The 22,754-nt window shown below is 48.6% G+C and overlaps 1 protein-coding gene across 1 annotated transcript; it reads left to right on the top strand.

The window, feature by feature from the left end:
* Positions 1-3,621: 3,621 nt before the first annotated feature.
* LOC128822714 (uncharacterized) lies at positions 3,622-17,506 on the top strand. Its single transcript, XM_054004522.1, has 5 exons — positions 3,622-3,855; positions 9,534-12,568; positions 13,804-13,913; positions 15,530-15,634; positions 16,885-17,506. Exons 2-5 carry the CDS (start codon positions 10,280-10,282, stop codon positions 17,504-17,506), a joined length of 3,126 nt encoding a protein of 1,041 aa, XP_053860497.1. The 5' UTR covers positions 3,622-3,855; positions 9,534-10,279.
* Positions 17,507-22,754: the final 5,248 nt, after the last annotated feature.

The following is a 22,754-nucleotide window of genomic DNA, read 5'->3' as shown; positions in this document are numbered from 1 at the left end:
GGTGCGAGCAGCGTGCCAACAGCATAAGGCTTGATATCTTTTCCTTAGTAGTCATGGGAGCTACCTCAGTCTCTGAAGGTGTGTGTGCTGTATCTCCAATGACAAAATACTCACTGTCCGGTTCCATTTGGTACACCTTCAGGTCCTGTGAGCTGTTTGACAGGTCCACTATAATGACTTCCCAATCAGTGGATCTGAAATGAAACCCTTTGGCAGTTGTAGATGTCGGCGAACCCAATGGGAAGAATGATGATGTCTAACTCCATTTCAGAAGGCTGAATGATTTCTTTATTATAATTATGTTATAATACATTAATATGCTATATAAAAGAGGATACTAAATACTACATGCTACTTTCTCTAACTATCATATCTAACTAACTCACAACTCGTGACCCTGTTCTCCAGAGCCCAGACACAGGTGGATCCGATTGGCCATCAGGCCCAAACAATCCACCATGGTCCAACCAAGCGCTCACTCTGGGTAAACAATTCTCCAAACACATTCCACAAGAGAAAAACATGGAGCAGAAATAGAAATTGTTTTCTCTTTCATTTCTCTCTGTGCACCTCAATAAAAAATCCTGAGAGAGAGAGAAATGTGCTTGCCACAGGCAGTCACTAGGCGAGGTCGGCCTAGCGGCTGCCAAACCTTCTTAGTTGCACATTTGACATTTTTATTTTTCTGCCCCTGCCCCACCATGAGTCCTGTCCTCCCCCTTATTTGTTAAGAGAGAGGCATTTTCCCATGTGGGTCCCGCTATATTTATATCTTTGCGCGTAGTTGTATTAGCAGCGGGCACGTGCTGTACACTCAGTTTTTTTGTTTGTTGAACTTTCTCTGGTTCTGGTTTTGAGGACAGTTTCTAGCAAAGTGTCCTGGTTTCTTGCAACGGAGGCAGATGATGTGCTGCAGCTGGTCTGATGACATTGGTTGCCTCCTTAGACCTGGTATGGCCGTGGCAGCAGGCTGTAGTTGTGCAGATGTTGTATTTCTGTCAGGAGTATCAAACAGCTCTGCTTTTCTGGTACACGCGTCGATCATCTGAGCGAGACTAGGTGAGGGGTCAAAAGGAAGACTGAGGATAATTCTGCGGCAGGTCTCGTTCGCATTCCTCTGAGCCATCTCTTTAAGCAGCTCTGTCTGTACCATAGGGTCTTGCACCTGTCTTTCGACTTGTGTTCTCAAGCGATCCACAAACTGTAAAAAACTCTCTGAAGGAAACTGTTTAATGTCAATATAGCTGCCCTTAGCCCCAGTTACTGGTAACTGATAAAACGTTTTTTCTGCAGCATTACAGATCTTATCTAAAACCGACTTAGATAGCACTTGAGTTTGTTTTTCTGGACAGTGCCAGTCACCTGTTCCGCATAGATGGTCTATTGTAATAGGGTTACCATCATTATCGTTGGCCTCACTGGGCGTTTGTTGTATCTCCTTTAAAACTGCTGTTAGAGCCAACTTCCCTCTGTTTTCCCACATCTCATATTCAGAAGGGCTTAGTAAACATTTAAAAAGATCTGTAATATCCTTCGGCACCATCTCATTTGAATTAAAGGTTGCCCTTATCATCCCTTTGAAAATCTCGCTTGATCTCCCAAATTCTCTCTGTATTTTGCAGATCTCTGTTTTGTCCCTATATGGTATTGGTTGATAAGCTCTGGTACCGTTTCTCCTACCTAGGTATACAATAGGTGCTACAGATGCTATGAATTCATCATCATTTCCCTGAATTGCAGGAATTTCTGCTGTTTTCCAATGTCCATAGAGGCAGGGGCTTTCCCCCCCCCCCCTTGGGTCCCGGTGAGAAGCAGGTCGCCCCCCCTGTCCAGGGCTGCCGGTGCCGCAGGGGAAACCCCCGCCCCGCCGGTGCTGTGGGCTGGGCTTCCCTGCCTCCCCCGCTCAGTCCGGGCTGGGAGCTGTGGAGGGGCCGGCCCCTCCCCCGTTCCCGTGGCAACTCGGAGGGAGGCGCTGATAAGGAGGGTGGGGCGGTGTTGCTAGAGGCTGGAGAGGGTTGGGGGCGGGATGGGGGGAGGAAGGGACTGTGGGGAGGTGGCAAATGCACATGGCCGCCACCATTATGCTGCCGCATGTGTCTCTGAAACCCTGCCACATCACCAGGGCTCTGGGAAGAGAACCTTTCACTTTTGGAGAAGTCCGGACTATATTCTTGAGAGGAAACAGGTGTTATAGGGGGATAGGAGGTGGGTAAAGCGATATCAGGGCTAGAGTATCGGGGGGTGCTTCGGGATGAGAAAAAGGGTTAGTCGGACTGTTAGTTTGTGTCTGTATGCTTTTTTCTGCTTCTAAAATCTGTTTTCGAGCTTGTAAAAATATTGGAATAAATAGAGAAACTTTATGTTCACAATTTTCGACTTTTAAAGTTAATATCTCTCCAATTTGGTCCCAAAATGAGAGTGAATTCATTTCTTGCACAGTAAAATTTGGTATTTCCTTTGTTAGCCAGCATACAAAGCGCAGTAGAAGCTTATTTGGGAATGTAACATTGGTTAAAATATTGTTAAGGTGTTTTAGTGTGCTCTTTTGGTCCACCGATAATTCTGCACCCATTTTTTTTTTCCGTATCGGTGCACTTATCCACCACCAGAGACTTAGCACAGCACGAAATTTGAATTCCTCGCTCGTAAAGCACAGGAAATGGCGGGGGGGGGGGGGAGGGGGGAGAGCCGCCGGGGCGGCTCCTGCTTTTTTTCTCGGCTCCCCTGGGGCACGGGGGTTTCCCCGCCGCCCTCCCAGGGTTAGATACCCCTCCCGTGTCTTCCCCACCTCGGGAACGCCCGCCCGTTCCAGGCTGCGTGTGTTGGGTCCTAGCGTACCCGTTCTCGCAGCGTCCTACGGTCACTATGGTAACCCTCTCCCAGCTAGGCGGGTACCCGGGAAACGCGAAACAAAGGGGTTCTTACCAATCCTGTGGAACCGTGGGGTCGTGCGTGGAAGGGTCTGGGGTCCCAGCTCCAGCCGGCTCGCCTGGGGCACTCAGGCGAGGTCCCGACCTATCCCTGTTGTGATAAACTGTGGTAACTTATTTGTTCATCAAAAGAATTGGAATATTAAAGGAGGAAAAATAAAAATTAAAGTATAAGGGACTAGCCTTATACTAGCTCGTAGCAACTGCTACAAACCGCAAGGCTATAGATATATTGCAAAACCGTAAGATTACAAGTATGATTAATCACCATTTAGGGAGCTTTTCTTAGCTTTTTTTTGCAGACACAGGCTAAGGATGTTGGGGGATGGCCGGAGCTGATTATGAAATCAGCGACCACCAGGCAACGGCTACCGGACTAGACAACGTAGGAGTGCTCCAGGTACGCCCATCACTGTCCGGAACCGATTGTGAAATCAGCGATCACCTGCCTCGACACAACGCAGAAACGATGCAGAGAGATGCTCAAGCTACGCACACCGCTATCGCAAGAGACACGAATGAAGAAACCTCCAAGAAACTATAAAAAGAAACTAAATAAGGGAGTGGGGTGTGGGGCACTGCAGTGTGGGACACTGCAGGAGGGGCGGTTTGGAGACCCCTACCCACCCAGCGCTGTTTTGCTTGCTACTGCTTGCTGTAATTAATAAAATGCTAATTGACCTTGAAAAGGCTGAATCAAATTATTCGCCTCAATTTATCACAATTTGGTGCCGTGACTCGGATAAAGGAAATCCGGGAGGGAGGCCCCACTAGGGTGAGGCGCCCCACCGCCTTTTGCGGTGGCCCTAAGGGGGGGCTTCCTCCTTGGGCCTTTACCGACGAACCTAAAACTCAGTAGCAAGCAAAGGTACCCCCGTTAATCTTTGTGCACGAAGAACCGCGGAAGAGTGAACACGCAGGAAGCGTAAGTAGCCCCCGGTGGGCCTCTTTTTCCCGGTGGGTGGTGGGCCTCCTTTTTCCAGGGTTGGGTGACGTAGGAGGGGAGAGCTGCACCCCCTCGGCGTCGAGTTACCCTCGGTGGGGAGGCTCCTGGGTTAGGAGGAGAGCAAGCGGGCCTAACCCAGACGTGGAGGTGGACTGCGTCAAAGTTCCTGGGGCAGGGGATCCCCGGAGAAACTTCCCCAAGTTTCAGCTTACTAATTTAACATATGTGTTCAGTGGGCCCCGTAAAAGCGGGCTCCGGAATGCGTGTGAAAGGGACAAAGCCTCGACCCCGGAAACGGGGTCTTTAAGAGTCGTTTAGGGGTGTGTAGTCCCGGGGTGATTGAGGTGAGTAAAGAAGACACACAGGGCGAAGCCCCGGTCGAGAAACGGAGGCGCCGGAAAGACGTGAGTAGTCCGGTCAGTCGCTCGGTCAGGGGTGGGAGTCCTGGAGTGTAGCGAATGTGAACGTGTGTGTGAGAGGGGAACTGGCAGCTCAGATTCCCCAAGTGAGTGTGGACCCCATAGTAGTGCGTTTCCCATATCCAGCGACGGAGTGGGCCACGAATTGGGGGAAGCGACTGTCGTATTGTTTGTGTTGAGTGTGAGAAGGCACTCTAGAAGATGGGTCAGAGAAAAAGTAAATCTGCTGAACCCATGGGTGGGAGAATCTCGGTAAAACTTCCTCAGATCCCAGAGGAGAGTCCACTAGGCTTAATGGTAAAGTATTGGGATGCCTTTCCTTCTAGAAAAGGAAAAGATAGGGTTAAAATGATCCATTATTGTATGGAAATTTGGGGAGGTAAACAAATAAGGGGAGACCAACTATATTGGCCCGTATTTGGGTCGTTTGAGGATTGGATCTGTCAAGCTCTAAATATATATGTTAACTCCAAAGAGCCCTTTAACCAAGAGGAGAGCGAATATGCAGCTCTTTGGATAATGGGGGAGACAAGAACAAAGCTATTTGCTCTCAATAGTAAAAGGAAAAAGAAAAGAATACAGGAGGAGGAAATATCCCCAGTTATTCCTCCTCCCTATATACCACCACCTCCTCCAGTACCTCCACCCCTGCTACAATACCCTGACCCCTCAGCCCCCGTTCAAGAATTATCTGATGACGAGGGATCAGAGGTTAGGGGGTTGGAGGGGAATACCCCCAGGATGTCCCGGAGAGTCACTAGGAGTCAAACCCGACAAAGGGAGAAACAAGAATTGGGCATATTTCCTCTTAGAGAACATGGGATGGGAATGGTACCCAACCCAAATGCAGCACAACCAGGGCAGCCAGCCCAAATTTTGGGAGTGGGATATATATCTGTCCCACTAAGTCCGGGAGATGTCCGGGATTTTAAAAAGGAAATGGGACATCTGTTGGAAGACCCCCTGGGGGTGGCGGAGCGATTAGACCAATTTTTAGGACCTAACATTTACACTTGGGAGGAGCTGCAATCTATATTGGGAATCCTATTTTCTGTGGAGGAAAGGAGAATGATTAGGGAGACAGGTATGAGGATCTGGGACGATGAACACCAGCAAGGACCATTAGCAGACACCAAATGGCCCCTCCAGAATCCTCAGTGGAATAACCAAGACCCGGTACATCGCATACACACGAGCGATTTGCGGAATATAATATTACAGGGAATAAGGAGGGCTGTTCCTCATGGGCAGAATGTACAAAAGGCATTTAAAGAGCACCAGAAAAAAGATGAAGATCCAACAGAATGGTTGGAGAGATTGAAGAAAGCTTTCCAGTTGTATTCAGGGGTGGACCCCAATACCCCAGAAGGGGAGACACTTTTGAAGGTGCATTTTGTAGTCAATTCTTGGGTAGACATTCGGAAGAAGTTGGAGAAATTAGAAGGATGGCAAACGAAAGGATTGGATGAGTTGTTGCGAGAGGCTCAAAAGGTGTATGTTAGGAGAGAAGATGAGAGTTTTAAAAAGCAGTCTAAAATCATGTTGGCAGCAGTAAGGGAGGGACAACGGAATCCCCAGAGAAGAACTGGAGGTCAGTCTAGAGGTCAGACTGATGTCCAGAGAAGTCGGTTTGAGGGGAAGTCGAGAGGTGGAGAGAGCATTGTTTGTTTCTATTGTGGGAAGAAGGGACACATAAGGAAAGAGTGTCGGCAGAAGATTGCTGATGAGGAACAGTTCAAAGAAGATTAGGGGGGTCGGGGGCTCTATCTGCTGGGGACAAGGGAAAGAACAGAGCCCCTGGTAAAATTAAAGATAGGTCCCCAGCAACAAGAATATGAGTTCCTTGTGGACTCAGGGGCGGAGAGATCAACCGTCCAGACCCTTCCCCAAGGGTGTAAGATTTCACCTGAGATAATCCAGGTGATTGGGGCCAAAGGGGAACCCTTTGGAGTACCTGTAATTAAGGATGTACTCTTAGAAAGTGATTTTAAATTAGGAATTGGGTCATTTTTACTAGTTCCAGAAGCAGATTATAATCTATTAGGGAGAGATTTGATGGTCGAGTTGGGGATAGGGATAGAGGCAAAAAAGGGAGAACTAACAGTAAAACTATATCCTCTCCGGGCTGAAGACGAAAAAAAGATTAACCCAGAAGTTTGGTATACCCCCGACAGTGTGGGGAAATTAAATATTGAACCCTTTGAGGTAACTATCAGAAACCCAGAAATCCCTGTCAGGATTCGGCAATATCCCATACCCAAAGAGGGGAGGGAAGGACTAAAAACAGAAATAAAGAGACTTTTGGAAAAGGGACTTTTAGAACCCTGTATGTCCCCTTTCAATACCCCCATCCTGCCGGTAAAGAAACCGAATGGCAGTTACAGATTGGTGCATGACTTGCGGGAAATCAATAGAAGAACAGTTGAAAGATTCCCGGTCGTAGCCAATCCACATACTATTTTAAGCCAACTTGGCCCAGAAAACCAGTGGTATAGTGTGATAGATCTTAAAGATGCTTTTTGGGCCTGTCCCCTTAAGGAAACCTCTAGAGATTATTTTGCCTTTGAATGGGAAGACCCGGATACACATAGAAAACAACAATTGAGGTGGACTGTCCTTCCCCAGGGGTTTACCGAATCCCCAAATTTGTTTGGGCAAGCTCTGGAACAAATATTGGCAGAATATTCACAGGGGGAGGGGATTGTGCTTCTACAATATGTAGATGATTTATTAATTGCAGGGAAAGAAGAAGAAAGAGTAAGGGAAGAAACTATAAAACTCCTAAATTATTTAAGCCTTAAGGGACTCAAAGTTTCAAAGTCGAAATTACAATTTGTGGAAGAGGAAGTTAAATACCTCGGACACTGGCTGACTCAGGGGACTAAGAAATTGGATACTGATAGAGTCCAAGGAATACTTTCCCTGGAAGCCCCAAAAACTAAAAGGCAGGTTCGGCAGTTACTGGGACTTTTTGGGTATTGCAGACAATGGATTGAAAATTTTAGTGGGAAAGTTAAATTTCTGTATGAAAAATTAACAACAGACGGGCTATTAAAGTGGAGCCCTGAGGATGAGACCCGGTTAAAATTATTGAAAACTGAACTGGTCAATGCCCCTGTTCTCAGCCTCCCGGATCTAAAAAGACCATTCTTTTTATTCATTAATGTCAATGAAGGGGTGGCGTACGGGGTGTTAGCCCAGGAATGGGCTGGAGGAAAAAACCAGTGGCATATCTTTCAAAGCTTCTCGACCCTGTTAGCCGAGGGTGGCCTGCCTGTCTGCAATCGATAGTGGCTGCTGCCCTTTTGGTAGAAGAAGCAGGAAAGATAACTTTTGGGAGTGAACTGAAGGTTTTATCTCCTCATAACATTCGTGGAGTACTACAACAAAAAGCGGATAAATGGATAACAGATGCCAGACTCCTAAAGTATGAAGGCATCCTAATTTCTTCTCCTAGGTTAAGTATTGAAACCACAAGCTTACAAAATCCAGCCCAGTTTCTATATGGGGAACCAGTTGTGGGACTAACTCATGATTGTCTTTTGCAAATAGAGGAACAAACAAAAATAAGACCAGACCTCGAAGAGGAGGAATTAGAGGAAGGATATCGATATTATGTAGATGGGTCCTCTCGGGTCCTTGAAGGGAAAAGGAAATCTGGGTATGCTATTGTGGATGGGAAGATTTTTAAGAAAATAGAATCTGGTCCTCTTAGCCCCAGCTGGTCAGCACAAGCATGTGAATTGTATGCAGTACTCAGAGCTTTAGAACTACTAAAAGGAAAAGTTGGGACCATTTATACTGATTCAAAATATGCTTATGGGGTGGTTCATACATTTGGTAAAATCTGGGAAGAAAGGGGTCTTATCAATTCACAGGGAAGGGGGTTGATACATGGGGAATTAATTCTGAAAGTGCTCCAGGCCTTGAGAGGTCCGTAAAGAATAGCTATTGTTCATGTAAAAGGACATCAAGTGGGAATGGGAAGCTCAGTACGGGGAAATAACTTAGCCGACCAGGAGGCGAGAAAGGCAGCTTTAATGAATTTAAAACCATATAAGGGGGGGGTCACACAAAGGGAAGATTGCTCCACTTGTGGAGCTGACTTAGAGGAAGAACCATGTTGGGCTTGTTGGGATGCATACGGGAGTGATTCAATACAGTGTGCCTGTGATAACCCCCAAGACAAACATTGCCGGTTCCATGGACCCATTAACCATGTGTTAGCCTTCACGGTACAGGAAAAACAAAAATTAAACCAAATGGGGGTGAAGGAAAAAGAGGGAGGCAAGAGGATACTACCGGATGGGCGGGAGGTACTCCCAAAAGGAATGGCAATGAGGGTCCTGCAAGCAATCCATAGGAAAACCCACTGGGGAACACAAGCCCTGGTTGACCAATTTGCAATTAAATATATGTGCATAGGGATCTATAACCTTGCAAAACAGGTAACCCAACAATGTTTAACCTGTCAAAGAATAAATAAACAACAATTAAGAGAAAGACCAATGGGCGGAAGGGAACTGGCACAACGACCCTTTTCACATATACAAATAGATTTTATAGAATTACCAAAAGTGGGGAGGTATAAATATTTATTGGTACTGGTAGACCACTTAACCCATTACATGGAAGCTTATCCTACGGCCCGAGCTAATTCAAACACTGTGGTAAAAGTATTATTAGAGCAAATTATTCCCCGGTATGGATTAATTGAGTGTTTAGACTCAGACCGGGGACCCCATTTCACCTCTAAAATTGCAAAAGATGTCCTGACAGCTTTGGGAACTCAATGGAAATATCACACCCCATGGCATCCACAGAGCTCGGGGAGGGTGGAAAGGATGAATGGAGAAATAAAGAAACAACTCACAAAGTTAATGCTGGAAACAAAAATGTCATGGGTTAAGTGCCTACCTCTTGCCTTATTGAACATTCAAACTCAACCCCGAACTGATGTGGGAATCTCCCCATTTGAAATGCTATTTGGAATGCCTTATGATATGGAAGCCCCCACAGATCACCCCTGCCTTAAAGATTCTCATATTAAATTTTACATCACCCAAATTATGAGCAGAAGGCAGGAATTGAGAAAGAAAGGAGTGCTGGCACAGAGACCACCTCTGGACATAACAATCCATAAGATAAAACCAGGGGATCAAGTACTTATTAAGTCCTGGAAGGAAGATTCCTTAACCCCATGCTGGGACGGTCCCTTTCTTGTTTTGCTTACCACAGAAACGGCAGTCAGGACGGCCGAAAAGGGGTGGACTCACGCCAGCCGAGTGAAAGGCCCGGTTGCTACAAATAACCAGTGGAGAGTGACTAGCCAGCCTGGGAACCTGAAAGTGACTCTTAAGAAAAACTAATGAACTCTGTGGACATTATCCAGATCAACCAAAAGGGGGAGCAAAAGGGATACAATTACAAACTAGCTGAAGACTCTATAGTGATTTGTAATAGGAAAGTTGTGGAGATTGTTATTCTTTTGTGTGCTTTAGACTCTATAGTGACTTGTAATAGGAAAGTTGTGGAGATTGTTATTCTTTTGTGTGCTTTAGACTCTATAGTGATTTGTAACAAGGAAGGTTGTGGAGATCGTTATCCTTTTGTAAAATTTGCCAAGAACGGTGGTGGGTCCATTGCCAGAGGGGAAGACCACCAATTGGGGTTTGTACTGAGTGCTAAAAACTCAGCAAAAACTAATTGGAACTGTACTAAGGATAGGAGAATTGGAAAATCGGTGGGTCAGTTTTGGATCTGAGTGGTGGAAAATATTTACCAAGGGAATATACCCTGAGTATTTTTGTTTACTAACGAGCCCACTCCATTTGCTGCTCAGATAATAAAAGGGTGTTGTCAAAAGGAACTGAAGGGGATTCCTTGCAACCCACTTCTGGTCAAAGATAAGAACTGGGAACAGTACCAGGCTAGGCAGGAGCAGAAAAGGGGACGCTCAGGCGAGTCCTGCTGCTGCCGAGAAGATGGTTTACCTCGCGGCTCGAAGCACCCGAGTCGGCGAGCGAGGCAGAGAGGAAAAGGCCAAGTCCCCTCTAAGTGGAACAATGCTGAAATGCTCCAACCACTGCCAGCCGAGTACTAGGCTCCCTCAAAGGACCAGTCTAAGTGCCTCCGAAACACCAAGGGAGCAGCAAGCCCAAAAGGGGAAAGCAGGATGTTACAAAACAAAAACAAGGCTAGGACTCCACCCTTATTGGCAAATTATTAGCTTTCTATTGCTTTGTCCTAATGGTGTTTCTGGTCAAGACAATGCTGAATGGCTGTGGTCCCAAGCCTTTACCCAATACACTGGATCTATGGGAAGCCAGCCTGATTTAGAAGGTTTAAATTTAACAACTCTAGTCATGCACGATAACCAGATATATACTAAACAGGAGTGGAGAAGACAAGAGGGGTGGTCACTTCAAGGAACCATAGGAGAGGAAATTAAGATAGGGTGTCGAATGATTAACGGGACTACCTACAATAAAGTTATCCAAATCAGTGTAGATAATCACAAGCATTCGAAGGTATGCAATCATCCAAGTGAACTAGACTGTTGGTATAACTTCACATTAAGACAAACTGTTGACGTGGTTTGCCTCTGGGCCCACAACACCATTGGGTTGTCTTTCAAATTTACAATAAACGCCATGGCTAAGCCTTTTACAAACCACTCCAGCATTCAAGTACACACCAAAAATATACCATTCAATCTTGAACCCAAGGTTTATGAAATCGGCCCATATGTCATAAGAAATACGGGTCAACAAAAACTGCTCTTTAACCCAGAATGGTCCCTTAAACGTGTTGAACTGTTAATGCAAACTAATATCTCGGCAGTTCAGCCAGCCTGCTCTCCCTTCCTAAGGTCATCCTTCGAAGGATGGACAAAGTGGCTACAAAAACAAGTACATCTCCGAGGTAGAATGAGAAGGGATTTAACCGGGATGTTAGGAACCGGATTGGGGGTTTTGAATGGGATCGACTCTGAGATATTAATGAACAAATTAGCTACAGCAACTAACGATCTGACAAAGTTAAAACAGCCTTTACAGTCTTCTCTACTGGCACTAGGAGATAATCAGTGGCAAGTCTCAGAGGTACTGCCAAGATGGAGAGATATTGAGGATCACGACCATGACTTATTGGTAGACATGTTACAAGTGGCACAAGAGAACATATCTTTAGCCCTTAGTTGTATACAAGCACAATTATGGATACAATCAACAGCAGCTTTAATCATAAGAGAAGGAAGTGAGGGGGTGTTTCCAACTGAAGTACGAAGGGTCGTCTGGGACAATGCCACAGACTTTGAGAGGAATTCCCAATCTTGGTGGACCTTGGTAAATTTTACCTATAATCCCACCACTAACACTGCTACTGCCTTTGTGCTCACTATACGGAATGCCATAATTCACACTATACACCCTATTGTTGCCTTAGGAATAAGTCATGAAAAGTCAGTATTATACCCCTCAGAACATAGGGTATGGGCCTGGAAAAACCGAGGGAAATGGCAAACCATTAACCTAGAACCTTGCATTGCTTGGGAACAGCAGGGATTTATCTGTGAGACTAATTTAATTAGCACTCAAGACGTATGCCTTGACACTGACCAAGGCATTTGCCACTTTGAAATCCGCCCAGATCCCAACCCACGAACTGTATTAGTGTATATCGGTAATGGCTGCGTGTGTTTAAGGACTGTGTGTGCTGTTATAGAAATTGATAAGAACAAGGTCTCCTTATTTACTAGAAATCATTCCAATTTCTGTATTTGCAACTTTATCAAAGTTACTGGGTGTGACTTTAACTACTCAGCACCAGTTGTATCCCACCAATTAATAAAATCAAACTACACAACATACAACAAATTACCACCCACACCCATTGGAATGAATTCAACCCTGGTTAAACAATTAATGAAACACCAAGATCTAATCAAAATTATAGAAGAAATTCACAAGAATGGGCAGAAAACTCTCGTGACTGTCCATCATGATATAACTGAAATAAACAGAGTCCTGCAGAGAGTAAAAAAAGATGCAAGTCATAACTGGTGGGATGCACTATTCGGATGGTCACCAACTGCAACTGGGATCATGAACACTTTAAGTCACCCCATTATAGTCTTACTAATTCTAGTCGCTATAAGTTTAATAATGTCCATTTTAACACTCATATGGAATTGGAGGATGTTGCAACGTGTGGCTACTTTGACTTCACTCTTTAGAACTCATGGAATCTTGCCGAAAGAAAACTGTCCTGAGGTAGAAGACACTTTACTCCTAGCATACGAAGCAGCAAAACGATTTGATGAACAAAATGGTAAAAGAGAAAATGGGGGATTGTGATAAACTGTGGTAACTTATTTGTTCATCAAAAGAATTGGAATATTAAAGGAGGAAAAATAAAAATTAAAGTATAAGGGACTAGCCTTATACTAGCTCGTAGCAACTGCTACAAACCGCAAGGCTATAGATATATTGCAAAACCGTAAGATTACAAGTATGATTAATCACCATTTAGGGAGCTTTTCTTAGCTTTTTTTTGCAGACACAGGCTAAGGATGTTGGGGGATGGCCGGAGCTGATTATGAAATCAGCGACCACCAGGCAACGGCTACCGGACTAGACAACGTAGGAGTGCTCCAGGTACGCCCATCACTGTCCGGAACCGATTGTGAAATCAGCGATCACCTGCCTCGACACAACGCAGAAACGATGCAGAGAGATGCTCAAGCTACGCACACCGCTATCGCAAGAGACACGAATGAAGAAACCTCCAAGAAACTATAAAAAGAAACTAAATAAGGGAGTGGGGTGTGGGGCACTGCAGTGTGGGACACTGCAGGAGGGGCGGTTTGGAGACCCCTACCCACCCAGCGCTGTTTTGCTTGCTACTGCTTGCTGTAATTAATAAAATGCTAATTGACCTTAAAAAGGCTGAATCAAATTATTCGCCTCAATTTATCACACTGTCAGTCAAAGCCACTCAAAAGCAGCTGATTATGAACAGGGTAGTTGACTTTCCTAAAGAGCTTTTGAGACCCCTAAAATAAGGGCTCCAGCTACTGTGTGGGCTTTTAGCAAACCCACGTTGGGGGCCAACTTACGAGCCTACCCTCTCAGCCCCCCGAATCACCAGGCCAGCCCAGATATACGGGGCCTTGAGGGAAGGCACGTCAGGAGATGGGCAAAGATACAAAAGAGGCTCCAATTCCCAATGTGGTTCTCCAAGCTTGTTTAATCAATGAGATGAAGGGGAAAAGAGAGACTGAACAGGAAGGGTCATAGCCTTATCTAGGCTCTGGACAGGGAGGGCTTTCTGGCTCTCCACCAACCCCAGGGGAGCAGGAAGGAAGGGGCCCTGTTTATCTGATTCCAGTCACAGGGGTCCCTGAAAGGGAGGAAAGTATAGCCCGAGCACACTGTAACAGTACTTACCTTCCCCCTGTTCTTTTTTGTTTTTCAGTCTTTTGGTGTCTTAACCTGCTAATCTCCAGCGACCCAAAGAGAAGTCGATTGAGCCGCCAAACTCGGTGGGACGCACCTCCCTCTCAAAATCTCCCAGGGTCACAGAGACAAATTCTTTATCCCGGTTGAGTCCCCAATTGTGAGAAATGACCCTCACTTTTAAAATTTTAAAGGTTTATTAAACCTTAACAAAAAAAAAAATACAACAAAGGACTTAATAAGGAAAAATTACATCACTGGGAGTCTCCGTGACTAGCAGCCACGTGCTCATTTACAAAATGGATGCTCTGCCTTTTTTACCCTTAGCCCCTTTTAAAGTTTTGTTAGTCAACTCCTTCTCTGCTGTCTATTGGTGAAGATTACTTTTTTGCATCTTGATTGTGAATCATTATAACTAAAAATCGTGGACAAAGACTCTCTAACTAGTATTGGTATTACCAATATCGAGGACGGGATGTGCCTTGGCTTGTCTGGCCCCTGCAGCTGAACCAAATAGCGGCAACTGTGGTGTTTCACCCCAGAGACACCTTTGGCTAGCTGGATGCTGCAGCTTAGCGCATGGAGTCAAGTCCAGACATGCCGGAGCTCTGGTGGCGACAGGATGGAGCTTCCTCTCGTAGAGGGTCCGCTCCCTCAGGTTTCCCTCTGCCGGAGAGGCTTTTAAGGCTATAGTGAAGGAAAGGAGTCAGTTCTGATGGAAGGTTTTAATCCAGAGCTTTTATTCTGGCCCACAGGCTTCTGAATCCAGCAACTGCTCCAACAGAACTCCTGGACCGCATGGTTGCTCTCCCTTTTACCTGGGGGAGGGGAGGAGGGAAGGGATAGGGAGCCCACCAACCAGGTACGGGAGAGGAGGTCTCAAGGGACAAAGGACACCTGGATGGCCCAATGCTTCCGGGGGGTATAGGGCATCTTTTGAATCTGCCCAATCATTCGACACCCTTTTGGAATTCCAGGAGTGACAGTGCTCAGCAGGGGTCAGGGTGGGGAAAGGAGGGGTGATTAACACACCTGGGAGGAAATGTTCAGGGGGGAAAACCGGGGTTCAGGGGTAAACCATGAAATCACACTGCAACAAACTAGTTAACGTTAGAAAGTGGTATGTTTATTACGCCGGTGGGTGGCATGAGGGGGGTCGTGCCTGAAATGTGTGACTGCACTGCACAAGGTTCTTTCCCTTCTATTTATTTCCCAAAATAATGCATAACCCCAGCACCTCCCATCCCCGCTTTGTATTAAAATGAGGTTATTAGTCCTTCATGTGAGAGCAATTCTTCTCTTTAATTGGGTCGGTGGTCTCGAATTGGGACAGTGGTCCCAAGGATGAAGTCAGGAAGGTCTTTGTCAGGTCTCTGTGACCCTCTGGCCCGATCCAAGGCCCACTTCTTCATAATGGATTAACGCAGAGTCCAGGTGCTGGGCATTGTTCTACTGGTTTCAATATGTTCCTATGATGGTTCACTTGTTCCACTTCTTTCTACAAATGAGCTCATAATATTACAATTAGCTTTAGCTTAAGCATATAATAATCACTGACTTATTGTTGGAGTATCTAACTTCAATATGAATTGGTTCTAACCCTCAGCTAAAATCTTAACTCTTAAAAATCACGATTCATTCCCCACTCCTTCTTCAAGGTTAGTTAATTCTTTTACTAATATATAGATTCTTCTTCACCTAGTAAAGCTGCGCAGTAGGTGTCTCTTAAAACTGTACCACATTGGTGCCGAAACCCGGGGAAATTCTCTCGGGTAGCGGGTATCGCCTGGACGAGAAACAGCGGCTGGAGCGGCGGGACCGACTCTCGGCGGGGGAGACGTCCCCAGACCAGCAATCGTCATGGAGGCCATCGCGAAGGTCGTGAGTTCAGTTCATAAGCAGTGGGGAATTAAGTGCAGGCTCAAGGATTTTTATCTTGCTATTGCAAGACTCCTAGAGCTTGGGGCGATTGAACGTCCCATGGAAATACTACACCTGGAGGTGTGGGAGAAATGCACGGCTGCGCTGGCCGAGGATACCAAATCCTCAGGCAGTGGCAAAAGCCTCAAGGCGTGGGGTAAAGTCGAACAAGCCCTACGCAGAGTGCTTGAGGAACAGGAAACACGGAGCGCCACGCGCACATGTTTATTAGCTACACGCAAGCTGGGGATAGGAGCGGCAACGCAAACCGCCCCTGAAAGCGGTTTGCCCGAGAGCGGGGATCCGGGGGGGGCCGGGAGCGTTCCCCCCCTCCCCGAGCCAGAGTCCAAACCCCCCCGCGGAACCTTCCCAAAAATCCGCGGGTTCCCCAGCCGTCTCTTCACCGCCGATCAGCGATTCAGCGCCGGGGGCGCAGCAGCGCACGCAGTCCTTTTGGGAGGAACTGGCGAAGGAAGCCAGAGACAGAAAACGCGGCTCGGGAGTGAAATGAACAGGGCTAATGCCTTTATTAATATTCAGCTCTTTATTAAAAAGATCAGCTGGGCAGGGGGCTCGACGCAGAGCTCGCCCCCGCGGTCGTAGCTTTCCCAGGCAGCCGAAAGGAAGGAGGCGTGCAGAGTCTGTCACTAAATTCCAGAGCAGCAGCTGTCCTTTCTTCTTTCCTTGTGGCACACTGATGGCCAGAGGATGAGGAGGCGTGGCATGCAGAGTCTGTTGCTCAAGTCCAGAACAACAGCTGTCCCCACTCCTTCCGTGGTGGCAGCACCAGGGCTCTCTCTCTCTGTCTCCCTGCTTCTCAGAGCCTAATATAGTCTATTCTTTCTTAGGTGATGGCGACAGTTAAAAGTCAATCAGGGGATGTGTTTCCCTCTTCCTCAGCTAGGGCATTTGTCTAGACTCCTCTACTGTGTTCAGTTTTTGATTTATAGTCCTTTTTATCTCCTAAAAATACTCCCATGATCCTAAGGGGTTTTTGTTTGCATGTTAGTCCCAGAATGGCAGCGTGGAGGGGTGGGAGGCCAGTTATCTCCAGGTAGTTTAGAGAAAACAGACAGAGTAATTAGCTAATTAGCATTTCAATATCTGTACTTTGCTAGAGTTAGTAGGTGTTTTTTTTTTTAGTGTTGCCATGGGAACTAAGAAGGCCCTGCCTGCGTCTCTGGGGAACACGTGGAAACTGTTCATTACAGGGAGGAAACGCAGGCAGCGCCGCCGCCCTACCGAACTGAACATGGCACTGGCGACCAAGGGGATGGGTGGGGCGCAGATGCTCTTGGCGGGAAGAGCCTGGAGTTGCGGGTTTTTGCTAATGTGCATCCGCGGGAAAAAGAGGAGGAGGAAGGGAGAGAGCGCATGCTCAGTCCAGGGCCACGGATTTCCGCAAACGCGCGTGCGCGGGAGAGCGGCAGAGAGCACATGCCCAATCGGGAGCCGCGCTCAATGCTGCTACCATTTAAGGGAGAGACCCCCCCCTGCGGGAGACAGGGCAAGCCCAGGGGGCAGGAGTGGCACCACCCCCGAAGGGAGAGGCGGGGCCGGAGCCACACAAAAAGGCACCAAAGCCCGGAAGCACGCTGGCATTCGACGTCTGGCTCTGAGTCCAGCAACAGCAGCTCCGCCAGCTCGGGAGAGCTGGCAGAAGCCGACTGGGACTCAGAAACGGAGAGAGCGGAGCTAACGCGGTTTAAAACAAAAACGAATAAAGCTTTAAGCCACACCGAAAGGCAATTACAATATGAACCAGCCCAGTTTACCGACTGGGGAAAAATAAAAATAGCTTGTGCTGAATGGGCCCCCTCGGCCGCAGTTTAAGCCTTCCCAGTGAGGATCACCGGACCAGAGGGGAATGAACAAAGGATATATACTCCGGTAAACCCCAAAGATGTACAGGCAATTGTCAAAGCGATTTCAGAGAAAGGGATTAACTCAGCCATGGTTTGCACCCTCGCGGACGGCCTTTTTGGCAATGACGACTTGCTCCCCTTTGATATTAGACAAATAGGTCATATGATGTTTGGCAGTGCGGGAATGATCGTGTTTAAGCAGGAATGGGAAGATAATTGTACAAAAGTGCTAGCCCAGGCTTCTGGGACGGGGCAACCACTGCACGGCTTGAGCTTATCCAGGCTGATAGGAAAACATGATGAGATGATTATGCCTCAGCAACAAGCCGCACAAATGCGGGCTGAGGAAGTCAGGGCCACCACTCGAGCCGCCGGGGAGGCTATTCGTGCTGCCTCTCTAGTTGTGGCCAAGCCATCACCGTGGTCCACCATAAGGCAGGCAGAGAGTGAAAGCTTCACACAGTTCGTAGACCGCCTGCAAATGGCAGTAGACTCCTCTACCCTGCCTGCGGAGGCAAAGGGCCCTGTGGTAGCTGACTGCTTGCGCCAGCAGTGCAACTCAGTCACCAAGGACATTTTGCGCTCCCTGCCGGCCGGAGCCAGCCTGGCCGACATGATCAAACATGTCGTAAGAGAGGAGCACCTGACACCCATTCAAGCAGCCGTCCGCACCCTAACCAGTGCAATGGCATGCTTCAAATGTGGTCAGGCAGGTCACATCGCGGTGAGCTGTCCCCAGCCAGCACAGCAGTCCGCAGCGGTGCCCCCACCCCAAGCACGCCCGAGAGGGCCCTGTTGCGGCTGTGGGAAGAAGGGGCACTTCGCTAAAGACTGCAGGTCCTGGCCCCAGGGAAACGGGAAAGAGAGGGGGCGTGCGGGCCGCACTCAGCCTCCTCCCGCTACGAATGCAAGGCGGCCCATCTATGCCAACCCCCAGTGGGGCAGGGGGCCCTCATACCCCATGCCCCCACAGGAGGCAGCCAGCTTCGCACCCCCGCCAGCGACACAATTGCAGAGTTTCGCAGCACCGCCAGCGGCACCTCCGTATCCACCACCGCCACAAGCTGCGCCTGTGTCACAGGGCCAGCAGGGGACGCCCCAGAGCGGGACCCCTGGGTAGCCCTGGCCATGAAAATAGGGAAGGAGCCCCTGATGGTGTGGGGGACATGCCGCCTTTATGGCAGTCAGGATCCCCACGTCATAGGGCTTCAGTTTTGGGCGGACACGGGATCAGACTGCTCGGTTTTTCCCCAAGCGCTTTTGCCCCGGCATTGGCAATGTAAAGAAGTCCCCCCAGTGAATGGAGTGGGAGGGCCGTCCCGGGTGTGGAAAAGCACCCACTTGGTGGCTATAACACTTCACACAAAAAAGGGACCGGAACACTCAGTGGCAATCTACCCCTACATTTTGCAAAACTCTCCACCCTTGATAGGAAGGGACGTCCTTGCTATGTTAGGAGTCAGGATCACAACTTTATCATGAGGGCCACTGCCGTACACCCACCGCTGCCGATCAAATTGACTTGGAAATCATCAGACCCCGTATGGGTCGAGCAGTGGCCCCTGTCAAAGCCTCGAATGGCAGCCTTGCTGGAACTGGTCAACCGTGAGCTGCAAAAGGGTCACATAGAACCCTCCACCAGCCCGTGGAACACCCTTGTATTTGTAATCCCCAAAAGGTCTGGAGAAGGTTATTGCCTCATCCACAACCTGAGGGAAGTGAACAAGACAATCTAACCTATGGGTCCAGTTCAGACACTGCTGCCCACGAACCCAGCCATCCCCGAAGGGCAGCCATGCACAGTGCTGGACATCAAAGATTGCTTCTTTTCAATACCCCTGCACGCTGAGGACAAGGAATGGTTCGCTTTTTCTGTCGTGTTCCCAAACGGCGAGCGACCCAACCTCTGCTTCCAATGGAAGGTGTTACCGCAGGGTCTTGTGGACAGCCCGTCCATATGCCAGATCACCGTGGACAGAGCACTGATGCCAGTCTGACACTCCTACCCCGCTGCAACCATCATTCAATACATGGACAACATCCTCGTCGCCGCACCATCAGCAAGCCAAGTGGATCACTTAGTGTCCACAATCATGGAAACTCTCCAGGCCAATGGCTTTGAGATTGCGAACACGAAGATCAAGAGAGGACCCTTCGTGACCTTCCTGGGAGTGGGGATCACAAACTCCTACATGACCCCCCCTCAAGGTGAAGGTCTGCCGAGACATCAAGATGCTCCATGACATGCAGCGCCTTGTGGGATCTCTGCAGTGGCTCCGCAACATCATTCTAATTCCTCCCGAGGTCATGGACCCCTTATATGACCTCCTGAAGGGAAAGCACCCCTGGGACCCCAAGGAGCTGATGCCGCAAGCAGCGAGCTCCCTCGACTTCATCGAACATCAGATGTCTACTGGCACACTTGCCAGGTGGAACCCAGGTGTGCTGCTTGATCTATACGTCCACTTCACACAGAAGGGAGGAGTGGGAGCACTGGCCCAAGGACCTTCCGAAAAGTCCCAGCCGATCCAATGGGTGGTCCTTGGAAGACGAGCTCGTGCATTTTCCCTGGGAGTTGAATGCGTCGCTAACCTCATCATGAAAGGCAGGAAACTCACCCTGAGACACCTGGGAACCGATCTGGCAAGAATCCACCTTCCCTTCCGCAAGCGACCGACCATGGAGTCGACCGCGATATCGGAGCACCTGGCCCTTGCTCTCACCGGCTTCGGAGGAGAAATCTCCTACGCCACCAGACTACCTTGGACTCAGCTACTGACCATTGTCGACATAGACATGCCGCCAAAGGTCATGGATCGACCGCAGCCAGGACCGACAGTCTTCACAGACGCTTCCTCCACGACTTCTACTGCAGCGGCGGTGTGGCGGGCAGGAGAACAATGGCATTGCATCAAAACATGTGACCCCACACTGTCAGTGCAACAACTGGAAGCAGCAGCAGTGGTCTTGGCGTGCGGACTCTTCCAAGACAAACACCTCAACATCGTAACGGACTCTATATTTGTGGCAAGGCTTTGCCTGGCCATGTCGGGACCAGGTGTGTCAACATCTGCAGCGGCCTCAATGCTTGAAGAGGCGCTCTCCTCGTGACGGAGCACCGTGTCTGTCATCCATGTCAACAGCCACAACCCAGTCAAGGGCTTCTTCCAGACCGGCAATGACAAAGCGGACGCCGCGGCGAAGGGAGTGTGGACATTGCAGGAAGCTCATCAACTGCATGAGTCACTCCACATCGGAGCCAAAGCACTGGCAAAGAGATGCGGGATCTCAACAGCGGACGCAAAACATGTAGTGGCCACTTGCCCTCACTGCCAGAAGTCACCCCTATGGACCAGTGGGGTCAACCCAAGAGGTCTCAAGGCCTCAGAAATCTGGCAGTCGGACTTCACTTTATGTCAACTGCTGAAGCCCTGAGCATGGCTTGCAGTGACAGTGGACACTTACAGCGGAGTGATCGTGGCCACACAGCACCCCAAAACTAACTCTAAGGCCACAATTCAGCACTGGCTGACAGCTATGGCATGGCTTGGTATCCCCAAGCAAATTAAAACTGACAACAGTTCCAATTTCATCTCCAAACCAGTGCAAGAATTCGCCTCAAAATGGGGCATCACTTTAGTGCACGGTATCCCGTATAACAGCACCGAGCAGGCCATAGTTGAGCGAGCAAACCAGACCCTGAAAGCCAAGTTAGAAGTATTGGCAAAGGCAGAGGGCTTTGCCAATTCCGTTCCCCCAGGAGACCAAGCGCGTATACTGGCAACCGCTTTGCTAGCACTGAATCAACTCCCTAAGGGGAGATGAAACAAACAGTCCTGTTCAAAAGCACTGGGTCACCCCAACACTAGAGGAGGGCCCGCAGGTCGTAATCAGAAACGAGCTAGGTGAATGGGAACGGGGCTGGAGACTGGTGCTCACGGGGCAAGGGTACGCGGCGGTTAAAAAGGAGGGCAGAATCAGGTGGTGCCCACTTAAGTCAATCAAGCCTAACCTTCAGAATGAGACTAATGAAAACTGTGAGTTTCTGTTTGCAGGACATGTTCGTGGGGCATCCCCGTAACGCGTACACCTCTGTTCCAGAGGAAAATGATGAACCACCAAGCCGCCAGACAGCACCCAAGAGTCCCGCACCAGTGAGACCTAGACATCAACGGTGTTTTTGTGAGATTTTGCTGTTGGGGCTTGTCGCCAGAGGGCGAGCCGGCCCAGACTATTACCCCTATCAGCCATTCAGGTGGGTCATACAACATCTTTCAAGTGACAAGGTGTTCAAAGAAATCACCACAGCGAGCGCCCCATCCTTCGTGTTCCACATCACCGATCTGTTTCCAGGACGACCAAAATTACAGCCCTATCACCCACACATCATGTACATGTACCTATCCTACTGGTGCCCAGCCTCCAACCCAGGGAAAAAGTACTGCAACTACCCGGGGTGGGGATATTGCGGATACTGGGGCTGTGAAACCATTGTTACAGATGCCAGACCATCAGGAGAAGGGTGGCAACCGCAGGAGCCCGATAAATTTTTACAGTTCACCTGGGCACCCACCGGCTGTAAAAAACCCACCGTCGTGGAAGGGGTCTATAGCAACTTTTATACACAGCCCGAATATTGGAAATGCACGGACTATAACATGACCATTTTGCAGCCAGATCACCCTAGTTGGGCCACAGGCAGAACGTGGACAGTAGTCCTTGTCCTAGGGTGGCTGTATGATGCCTTTATCCCCAATCGTCTGCCCTGTTTATGTTGAATAATAAGTTCTACACCTTTAAGTCTTGTTCCAAGAGTGAAAGGAGGAGGGAAGAAGCTCAGGGTTTGTTTTCAACAAACTCACTCCCTCCTCCACATTCCTGCTCCGGGACGGTGTTGTCTGCGAACGGACGGACAGCAAGACAGAGCTCTCCTTTGCTTTTTTCTAGTTCGTTTTAGCTAGTTGAGGCAGAGAAGTTCCCTGGACTGTGGTTTTTTTCCCTTTCTCTGGACCTGCTCTGGACTGAACACCAGAAGAGCATCAGCAGCTCACACCTGTGGCCCAGCGGGCCGGGCCTGGGCCGCGGCATTGCCAGCGCCGGAAGGACTGGTCAGAGACTGAGTGAGCTGAGCTGCAGCCCGGGGGGATTTGCTCTGAATTTGTCTCTCTTGGAGTGGCAAGAAGTCTTATTGTTTAATATTGTCTAAGTTCTCTTGT

Source organism: Vidua macroura (assembly GCF_024509145.1).
Source record: "Vidua macroura isolate BioBank_ID:100142 chromosome W unlocalized genomic scaffold, ASM2450914v1 whyW_random_scaffold_30, whole genome shotgun sequence".
NCBI classification, from domain to species: domain Eukaryota; kingdom Metazoa; phylum Chordata; class Aves; order Passeriformes; family Viduidae; genus Vidua; species Vidua macroura.
Note: the sequence above shows the minus strand (reverse complement) of the source record. Positions and strands in the feature narration are given on the sequence as shown.

Coding starts and splice junctions, on each gene's coding strand:
- LOC128822714 (XM_054004522.1), top strand. CDS start 10,280: ATGGTTTACCTCGCGGCTCGAAGCACCCGAGTCGGCGAGCGAGGCAGA. Junction 12,569..13,803: donor CGAAAGAAAACTGTCCTGAG/GTAGAAGACACT, acceptor GCTAATCTCCAG/CGACCCAAAGAGAAGTCGAT. Junction 15,635..16,884: donor TGGAGGCCATCGCGAAGGTC/GTGAGTTCAGTT, acceptor TGTTCATTACAG/GGAGGAAACGCAGGCAGCGC.